The 9,736-nt window shown below is 64.6% G+C and overlaps 1 protein-coding gene across 1 annotated transcript in view; it reads right to left on the bottom strand.

The window, feature by feature from the left end:
• The window catches only part of LOC102371669 (very long-chain specific acyl-CoA dehydrogenase, mitochondrial-like), a 15,261-nt gene that overhangs the window by 2,362 nt on the left and 3,163 nt on the right, over nt 1-9,736 (bottom strand). Inside the window, exons 4-14 of the mRNA XM_025211484.1 lie at nt 9,187-9,402; nt 8,626-8,770; nt 8,171-8,300; nt 5,606-5,728; nt 4,802-5,000; nt 3,585-3,689; nt 2,903-2,989; nt 2,401-2,463; nt 2,226-2,327; nt 1,234-1,331; nt 169-277 (exon numbers count right to left, since the gene is read on the bottom strand). Of these exons, the coding sequence (XP_025067269.1) occupies nt 169-277; nt 1,234-1,331; nt 2,226-2,327; nt 2,401-2,463; nt 2,903-2,989; nt 3,585-3,689; nt 4,802-5,000; nt 5,606-5,728; nt 8,171-8,300; nt 8,626-8,770; nt 9,187-9,402 (1,377 nt within the window). The remainder of the gene's footprint in view (nt 1-168; nt 278-1,233; nt 1,332-2,225; nt 2,328-2,400; nt 2,464-2,902; nt 2,990-3,584; nt 3,690-4,801; nt 5,001-5,605; nt 5,729-8,170; nt 8,301-8,625; nt 8,771-9,186; nt 9,403-9,736) is intronic.

Here is a 9,736-nt window from a genome sequence, read left to right on the forward strand (position 1 = left end):
AGCCCCCCGCCCCCCACCCCTGGGCCCAAGGGTAACCTAGAGCAGCCTGGAGGCTGCCCCAGCAGGCGTGAGCTCCTAGGGCCGTGCTGCCAGCGATGCTGCTGGAGCACGAGGCCGTCTGAGCAGCCCACCCCACGGGCCCTGGCTCCCGTGGTGGAGGAGTCAGGCTCTGGAAAACAAGGGTCTCTTTATGGACACTCCTACCAGGTCCGCGCTGCCGTCCAGGTCCGGGTGAACGATGCCCTGCAGCGAGGAACCAGTGGAAATCCCGACTTTGCTGCAGGGAATTAGAAAAGAAGTAGAGCAAAAGAAAGGCAAGGACGAAAGGGCTGAAAGGGACCTGGGCCATGTTCCTGCATGCACAGCCGCCCCACAGGGGCAGTCCAGCCCAGGACCATACCAAGGGCTCCCCTGCAGCTCACGCCCGCAGTGAAAGGCAGAGAGGGAACGGTTGCAGCTAGCCCTGGATTTCATGGTCTCCATGACACCTGCATGAGGTCAGACTTTCCATCTACAGGGTCAGCATCTGCCCCGTTTTCCTGTAGCTTGCTCCATCCTGGTTTGATGCAGGCAGTGCACCAAGCAGTGCACCAGGCACATTGCTCTGGGGCTGGACTCTTGGTCAACCCTCCTGAGAGCAACAGCAATGCTGCCAGGAGGATGGGCATAACACGCCTGTGTCGAGGGACATGTGTGGCCAGGTCACCCGGGCAGGCACCAACACCTGGAAATGCTCAGGAAAATGAAGCGAGCAGGCAGGAAGTTTAACAACAGGAAGACCTTTTCGCCCAGCGTGGCATTAAAGTGCGGGGTTGCAGCCACCAGACGCAGTGGAAGCTGACAGTAGCCAGATTCGCAGAGGGGTTAGGCACGTGCTCGGAGGAAAGGGGCATCGGTCGCTCAGGAGTGAGGGGCACGGCCTCCGAATCAGAGCTTCCACCCAGACCTTAATGCTGGAGGCTGCAAGGGAGCGAGGAGCAGGGAAAGCCCAGGTCAGGCCCAGTCCCTCTGGGCAAGACGGATCTAGGGCTGACCCAGTCCATGGCAGCTCTGATGTCTGAATGCTCTTGTGAAAAGCTCACTGCCAGCATCTCCAGTGGCACAGTGTCCCCCGTGCCACGCCGGGGAGCCGGTCCCGCACTGACCTTCCTTGTGAGGGTTGGCAGGGAGGTGCAACGGCTGAGGGGCTTTTTGTCCCCCGCCCCCCAGGCAACCCGGCTGCGCGCTGCTCACCGCTTCGCTCTCAGCCCGATCTCCTGCAGGATGGCACCAACTTTCCCCGCCGGCTTCAGGAGGTTTTTTTGCAGACGCTTTAACTGGTCCCCGGCATACTGAAAAGTGTTGTCGGAGGTCAGAAGGGCACCACACGCAAGCTAGGGCTGTCTGCAGAGGGCTGCTCTCATCTCCAGGATGAGACACGAGCGACAGGCTCCTCTGGACTCGGGATCCCCGGGGTGCACCCGATGGCTGTGCAGCCCGGGAACCTGCAGCTGAGCCACGCAGCGCCCCGGTGCAGGGCACCGTCTGCTCAGAGACATCAAAGCACGTCTGTGAGCTGGGGGTCGCCCGCGTCCCTCCTGCCCGGCACGTCCGCCACAAGGACAGTCCCCCTCCTCCAGACGGGGGGGAGGCTTAACCGTTGTCACCCCCGTCAAGGAAAGCAAAGGGCTAAGCGTGCACAAGGCCCACAGCTGGTTCTTCGCGCTCAGATGTGACCTGGGGTCCCAGAGCGGGGGGCTCGTGGGCTGCAGACCCCGCACAGCCCACCACCCGGGTGCCCCCTGCACGGCTCCTCCAGGCAAAGGACGTGCTGGGAGTTGGCGCCCGCCCTCCCGCGCGCCCAACAAGCGCTCTGCTCCGGTGCGGCCCCTCGTTTGCTAACGAGCTCCCAGGGCCCGGTGCTGCACACGCTTACTCGCGAGGGGGCTCGGGAACTAGGAACGACACGCAGCTCTGGTGCAGGACCCGGGGGCTCTCACGCAGCGCTCATGCATGGGGGCAGAGCGCAGTAGGAGGGAGGACCGCTGCTGTGGCCTGCGTCGCCACGATGGGGGCAGGTCTGGCCCAGGTGACACGGCGAGGCAGTGATGGCACGGGCTCAGGCAGACAGCTCTGCCCCCACCCCACCCAAGACAGGGCACTGTGCTCCTGGCCCCTGCGTGCCCTCCCCTCCCCGTCCTGCTCCCTGGAGAAGCTAGTGTGGGACACGGCCCGCAAGTCATTACCTCGATGCCCGCCAGTGCCACAAACAGCCGCAGGATGTCATTGGTGCCCTCGAAAATCCGGAAGATCCTCAGGTCCCTCATGACCTTCTCGACCCCAGTCTCCTGCGCGCACAGAGACCAACGATGGGCCCCGGGTCCCAGCTGGGGCAGGCCCCGCGGCCCCGCTGCTGCTCACCTGCATGTAGCCCATTCCTCCAAGCACCTGGATGCACTCGTCCGTGACGTGCCAGGCGGCCTCCTAGGGAAGGGAGCAGCACAGTCTGCAGAGGGAAGGCGTCCGACCCGGGCGGGCTCGCTCAGGTGCCCCAACCCAGCCGCCCGCCCTGAGCGCGTGCCCTGCGCTGGCGCGGCCAAGGGCTGCGGTTGTGCTGCCGTGGCAGAGGGTCACCGCTTACAAGCCATGGGGTTGCCAGGCTTGGGGCTGACCCCACCAGCACTTGGGGTGACCGCTGTGCCCGGCGAGGGGCTGCAGGGAAGCCGGCTCCAGCAGCAACGGCCTAGTCACGCCTCGGGTCCCTGCTGCAGGATCGCAGGTGCCACGCGCTCCACCCAGGGCAGGGCAGGGCAGGGCACAGGCGCGTCCCTGCGACAGGCAGCCAGTGTGCCCCGAGGCCCCACGTCTGCTCCCAAGGGGGTCAGAGGGGAGGGATCAGACAAGGCAACAGCGAAGGCCTCACCGACGCAAAGATCTTGCTGATGGCAGCCTCCAGTTTGTAGTCGGGCACCCGCATGTCCATGTTGGCGCTCAGCACGTAGGCCATCGACTGTGGGGAGGCCACGAGTCACACTGGGCACGCCACGCCACGCCACGCCACGCACAGGCGGGGCTGCTCCAACCTCCCCGCCCTTGCCCCCTTCCCGGTCTGGCGTGCCCCACCAGGCCCCGCGTCTCCATGCAGCACACGCTGGGCCAACACTGAGGCCGCGCACCCTCAAGGCCCGGCTGGGTGGCACTCCTGCGAGTGGCTGGGCAGCCCACGCGGGCCAGGCAGAGGGGTTGGACCATGCCCGCGCCCTGCGGGGAAACACCGGGGACTGCACGGCCACCAAGAAGAGGCAGGTTTCAGGGTGCACGCCCCAGCCTGCATGCCCCGCCCCCCCTCCCCGCCCCGCCCACTCCACGGTGGCCGTTGCGCTCAGTGGCCCCTCTCTGGTCGCACTGAACAGTCGCTCCTGGGCCAGGGCCCTGCTGACCCAAGCGCCTGTCCAGTTCAGGGCTCAACCGGCCCTGATGCTCCCCGGGACCTTTGCCCACCAGGATTCACTGCCATGGCGGCAGCAAGTCCCGCAGGGTCCAAGCCCCGCCGGGCCACGTGGGGCTGCCCCGGCCGCCAGGCTGGGCCCAGGTGCACTGCCCACCTCAGTGACATAATGCAGCATGGCCATGTGAGCGATCTTCTCCTGAATGGCGCCGTAGCGGCTGATCTTGCTCCCAAACTGCGTGCGTGCAGCAGCGTGCTCGGCCTAGCGGTACAGGAGAGGGAGCGTGAGCCCCGTGACACGCCGGCGCCACACCCCAGGACCCCGGCCGCAGAGAGAGAAAGCCATCTGCTTCTCATCCAGGCTGCAGGACTCGGCCTCGCAGCCCAGCACAGACACCGAAGGGCCACGTGCTGCGCCGCACCGCTGCTGCAGGCCACGCCGACTGCGCAGGAGGGGCTCCTGTCAGCCTCCGCGGTCGCCTGCAGCTCCCTCCGTCTCCCGTCTGGCCACCTCTACTGCTGCCAACTCCACGGCACCCTCCCGTCAGGATCTGTGCCTCTCCCATACCCAGAGGGGCTGCTCACTCTCCCTACGTAGGGGCCCCAAACACCCCTCCCGTGGCTCCACGATCCCCCAGCTGCCCACGTGCCAGGACCTGCCCACACTGCTACTTAGGATCAGCCACAAGGACTGCTTTTGCACCAGCAGGCACAGCAGCAAGGGAGACGAGGGAGGAGCAGTAGCAGCGTGGGTCATAGCCAGGCTCTGCTCCTCCCTCCCAGGACCCGTCTGCCCGCTGCTCGTCTCCCCGCCCGCGCCGGGCCCCGGGCACAGACAGCAGAGAAGGAGCAGGCTGCAGAAGCTGGGGCTGGCGGGTTCCCGTCAAGGCCCTGCAGCTCTTGCGGGAGCGCGTATCGGGCTGTGCGGAGGGGCAGAGCACCTGCCACGCCAGCAAGCTCCGTGGAACCGCTGGCGGATGCACGGGCTCTGGCTCGTGGATGGCTTTGCTATGAGGAGACACAAAGATGCCGTTCACAAGGAGTCTGACTCCCGCGGCGCGAGAAGGCTGGGTTCCTGAGCTCAGCACGGTGCTGATGGGACTTTGGCCAGCGCTTCACCCAACAGCGCTACCAGCTACACCCGTATGCACACACGCATGCTGTGAACGGACTCGCTGAGTACGCGGCTTCCGTGACGGTTCCTGACTCGGGCTCCCTCCATGTAAATGCTGGCTAGCTGCCAAAGCCAAACCCGTCCCACCTCGTGGCAGGACTAAAACAGCTGACCTCTGTGCTGGGCACGCAGAGGTGCGCCACCCTGTGAACAGCCCCAGCTGCCGGCGCTATCTAACGGATGGAAATAGCAGCACACACCGCCTTGACGATCACACCCCGCATGGTGCCGGCCAGGGCAGACGCCATCCCGAAGCGCCCGTTGTTCAGGATGTTCATGGCCACCTTGAAGCCTTTGCCGAGCTCCCCAAGCAGGTTTTCCGCAGGCACTTTCACATTGTCGAAGTGCACCTCCGCTGTGTTGGAGCACTTGATCCCCATCTTCTTCTCCGGGGGGCCACTGCCAAGATAAAGCAAAACGTGACCTTAGCCAGCCTCTGCCGGCCACGGCCTTTGCACCGTTCCTGCACAACTACCTGTGCGTGGGGTCCACGGCACCAGACCAGCATGGGCTGAGGCCAGTCGCGTGCGTGTGTGCATGCAAAGGGAGGCGCACAGTGACATGCAGCACTTGTGTGTGCAAAGGGAAGGTTAACACCATGTTTTCCACAACAGCTGAGACAGGTTTAAATACAGCAAGGAACAACTGTCTGTTCCTAGATGTGCTGGCACTGCCAGGCTGCACCCCGTGGCAGAGCACAGCCCAGGTCCACGCCTGCCACGCTCCCCTGGTGCAGCAGCAGGGCAGCCGGGCATCGAGGAGCGTGTAACCTGCCCGGACCAGTGTCGATGCCAGATCAGAGTCCCTGGGTCTCGGCTGCCTGCCAAGGCTTCAAGCCGGTGGCTCCCAGGCTGGACTGCTGGTGCTGCACAGTCCCGTGCACCTTTCACGTGTGTCCTTCAATGGTTGGGTGACAAAGGCAGGCTGAGACTGCGGGACAGGCTGAGGGCTGGCAGGGCCCCTGGTGCACGGCCCCGGTCCCGTACGCTGCAAGCAGCACTGACCTGGTCACACCCCCAAACGCCCTCTCCACGATGAAGGCAGAGATCTTCTCCGTCACCTCCCCTGTCCCCTCCTTCACCAGCGTCTTGGCGAACACGGTGAAGATCTCTGCTGTCCCTCCGTTACTGCGGCATAAAGCAGGCAGGGATGAGAGCACGGTCCCCACGCCCGTCTGCCACCAGCCTGGTCTCTCCCTGCCCTGGACTGAGCACTGCCCGTTCATGCCAGTACTCGTGCCCGTCTTTCTGATCGCCCTTGACTACAGCCCCTGTCTGGGGGCACTGGGAGCACTGATACAGCACATTACGCCACCAGAGAAGCACCATGTGTCTCCCCGACTGCTAGCAAGACGTAACTACCACGTATGATCCAGGGACAGTTTGAGGGCGGTGGAGGTGTGAGCTAGGTAGCTGAGCATGAGCATCCTCCCTGCACCCAACACAGCCCTCGGCTGTAGCAGCACAGCCAAGGCAGTGACCGCAAGCGTGCACACTGTGTTACCGGTCAGCTCTGTGTTCCCGAGGGAGCCCTGGCACCCAGCTTGCTGGACTCGCAAAGGACTTTTTCTATCTCCCCTCCCCACCACACCCACACCCACACCCACACCCACACACACCCCTCATCTACTCAGAACTAAGCAGAAGAAAAGTTTACTAGGCATCTCGGGCCGCACATTCCCTGGTCCCAGTCTGGGAGGCCTATTTCAACTTGATGGACTAACTCGGTTGCCGGGTTGGGGAACGCTGAGGCAAGAGACCGAGTCGGAGCGGGTACGGGCGACATTTGAACAGTGGTTCGGGGTTCATCACAGCGTCCAGCCCGTGGGAGCCCAGACCACAAATGCTGTCATACTTTTCCCGGGATGACTGGTGGAAGTCGTCCCCACAACGTTGATGAACGCCCCAAGTAACCAGTCCCCTTCAGTCTGTTAAAAGACTGCAGTACGATCTGAAAGTCATGCTGAGCTGAGGCTTGTTCACAAGAGGTAAAACACACAACACCGGTGCTGACTGCACGGTGCCAGCACGGCTAGGCCAGCTGAGAAGCCCTTCCAGTATGTCTCCTATAGTCATAATCATTTCAAGCTGGCTCCTAGCTGTCTGGCTACTCCTTAAAACCTGATGTTTTCCTGGTTGTTCATCAGTTTCTTGAGCTGTCCCAAACCAGAGAACCCCTTGGCACTGAAACAGGTAATTCATTTAAATTGAACCTGTTTCTATGACAGGATTTTCCCCGTCAGTTATAGCTTGGGACCCTCTTGATTGACACAGTTAAACAAATGCTTTGAAGAGGCTGGACTAAGGGTGTAAGAAAGCTGTAAAGCAGCACACAGTGTGCTTCAAGAGGGAGCAATCTCTCTGACTGTGTGTGTGTGTGTGTGTGTGTGTGTGTGTATTTGACTGATGCGGTGGCTGGAGGAACCCAGCCCCACTGAAACCGAGTCCTGCCAGATAGTTCCCTTGGGGGCGAGGACTCGCAGAAGGGAGAGACAGAACTCCGTACAGAAACACAAGTCACACAAGCAGCACACTGATACAATTATAACGACCCTAGAAACGTACCCTAATAAAGGAGTGCACCCCAAAGTGATGGGCAAATCTGGTAACAACTGCAAGGCAGGGAGTCGGGTCTCCTGACACAGGGCACTTCTACACCCGTCCGCCTGTGCCCACCTTGAAGTCCCATCCCCAACAGGCAAAGTGGGACTGGGTCAAGACCTGAGCAAAGCACAGGCCCGGGGCTGGGGGCAAAAAGGTGTAAAGTGAAGCCACATCCTGACTCTGCAGTGAGCACCACATCACATTCCTGCAGGCTGGTCTCCCGGACGCAAGCCCGGTCTGCGGAGCGGGACCACCGCCAGCAAGAAGGGACCTCACGCCAGCCCGGAGGAGGACGTGCGACAGAGTGGTGGGAAGAACAGCTCACAGTATCCAGCACCCTCTGCACCAGCCCCTGCTTCGGGCTGCCAGGGCTGTGCTCGCGCAGCCCAGCCCAGCCTGCAGCCCCTTTCTTCTGAGCTCCCTGAGCCACCCCCTCCATTGCAGCAGTGCCCGCACAGCCGGCCGGCCTCTGGCTGCAAGGCCCTGGCCTAGGGAAGGGCCGCGGCCAGGGCTGGGGCTGGGCAGGACCAAGGAGCCGCGGTTAGCACAGGAAGCGGGGGCTGTAACTAGCCGCATCGGACAGCACCACAGCAAGTCAGGGGGGCAGTGCCTGCTGCACGGGGGCACCGTGCATGCATGTGCGTGTGTGTGCATGTGTGCCTCTCCCTCCCCAGGCGGAAGGCAGGAAGCCGAGAGGCAAGACACAACATGACTACGTGCCACCCCCGTGCAAAGATCCCCCTTGAAGCTTTGCAAACCACCTCTGACCCTGTGCTGGGGCTGGGCTGGGCTGGCCCCACACCCCCGGGTGCCTCGAGCTGGGCAGGAGCTGTGCATCCGCCCCGAGCGCCACCAGCTCTGTCGTGCTCCCGAGCCACGGGCCCACGCTCCACCCCAGCCCGTCCTGCTCCCGCGGCACTGCTGGGCCTGCCGACCGGTGCTGCAGGCGGTGCCACTGCCTCTCACCTGATCCAGATCTTGCCCCCGTTGAGCGTGTAGAAGTTCCCGCAGGCGCTGGGCTCGGCCACGGTCCGGATGGAGGCCGCGTCGGAGCCGCTCGAGGGCTCCGTCAGGCAGAAGGCGGCGACGGTCTCGCCTGCCGGGGGAGCAGAGCCGTCACCACGGGCTCGAGCCCACGTGTGTTGGGGCACCAAGTCACTGGCCCGCTGCAGGCACCAGGATCCCGACCACAGGGCCAGGCATGCAACAGGGACCTGAGAAGGGCTACGACCACATGCCACAGTGGACAGGAGGGAACAGGCACCAACGAGCAGTGACCCAGTCCTCACCGCCCCTGCCTGGGCCTGGCTAGCGCCGTCAGGCTCCACGTAAAGAGGCAGCCACAGGATAGAGGTTTCCCACCGTCAGCCGGCAGGCTGCAGGGCTCCCCCCAGGATCGGGGCGTGCAGGCCCGTGCCTACCAGATGCCAGCTTGGGCAAGTACTTCTCCTTCTGACTCCTGGTGCCGAACAGCAGGATCCCCTTGAAGCCGATGGACTGATGGGCACCCAGGCTGATGCCCACGCCGAGGTCGTGCACACCCACCACCTCCACCACGCGCGCGTACTGCAGAGCACAAGGCCACGTGTCAGGTCGCAGCCTGGCAGCACGCGGGGCCTGGCTGAGCAGGGAGGTGCCACGGTGTGCACACACACACGTGCGAGCGGGCACGGCCCTGGGGCAGCGCTGCGCTCCGGCAGGCGAGGCACCGTCCAGCTGAGCCCAGCCGCGCCCCGCCTGGCTGCCGCGCTGTGGCTGCGCTGTCCCCTGAACCCCGTCCCCCGGGAGCCCAGTTTACTCCCCAGGGCTGGCCCAGCGCCTGCAGGTCGGGCGAGGCCGCACGTGGCCGGATCAGGCCCGGGAGATGGCTGGGCCCCATCCCAGCACCAGGCGGCTGAGCCGGGGACTCGTGCCCCTTCGGCGGAGCTGGGCGAGGTCAGACCCCAGCCCCGTAGCTCAGGCTGGCGCCCGACCCCTCTCACCTGGGTGTTGGTCAGCCCGACGCCCCCCAGCTCCTCGGGCACCTGCAGCCCGAAGGCTCCCATCGCCTTCAGCCCCGCCAGGGTGGCCTCCTCGATGCCCTCCAGCTTCTCGTTCTTGGCGGGGTCGTTCACCTCCTTCACACAGCAGAGCGGGGGGAAGGGGGGCCGTGCTGGCCCTGCTACCCCGGGCTGCCCAGGGGACGGGGGCTGCGGCAGCTACGCCCTCCCCTGGCACCGCTGGGGCAGGTCACAAGCGCCCCCCCCCGCCGGCTGCTGGGTCCCAGGGGAGGGGGTGCTGGTGACCGCGAGGACCAGGGGCCGGAGGGGGTCTGCGGCTGAGCGGGGGCAGCACACGGAGTGGGGGGGGCAAAGCCCTGCCTTCCCTTTCCCCTCGGCCCCACTCCATCCTCTCCTCCCCTCTGCCCTGGCGGGCTGGGCCGAGAGGCACGGCACAGCGCTGCCCCCCGTGTCCTCCCAGGCACCCCCAGGCCTCCTGGCCCAGGACGGGAGCCCCCGAGGACACGGCAGCCCCCCAGGCCCTGGCCAGCGC

Source organism: Alligator sinensis, unplaced genomic scaffold (assembly GCF_000455745.1).
Source record: "Alligator sinensis unplaced genomic scaffold, ASM45574v1 scaffold632_1, whole genome shotgun sequence".
Lineage (NCBI taxonomy): Eukaryota > Metazoa > Chordata > Crocodylia > Alligatoridae > Alligator > Alligator sinensis.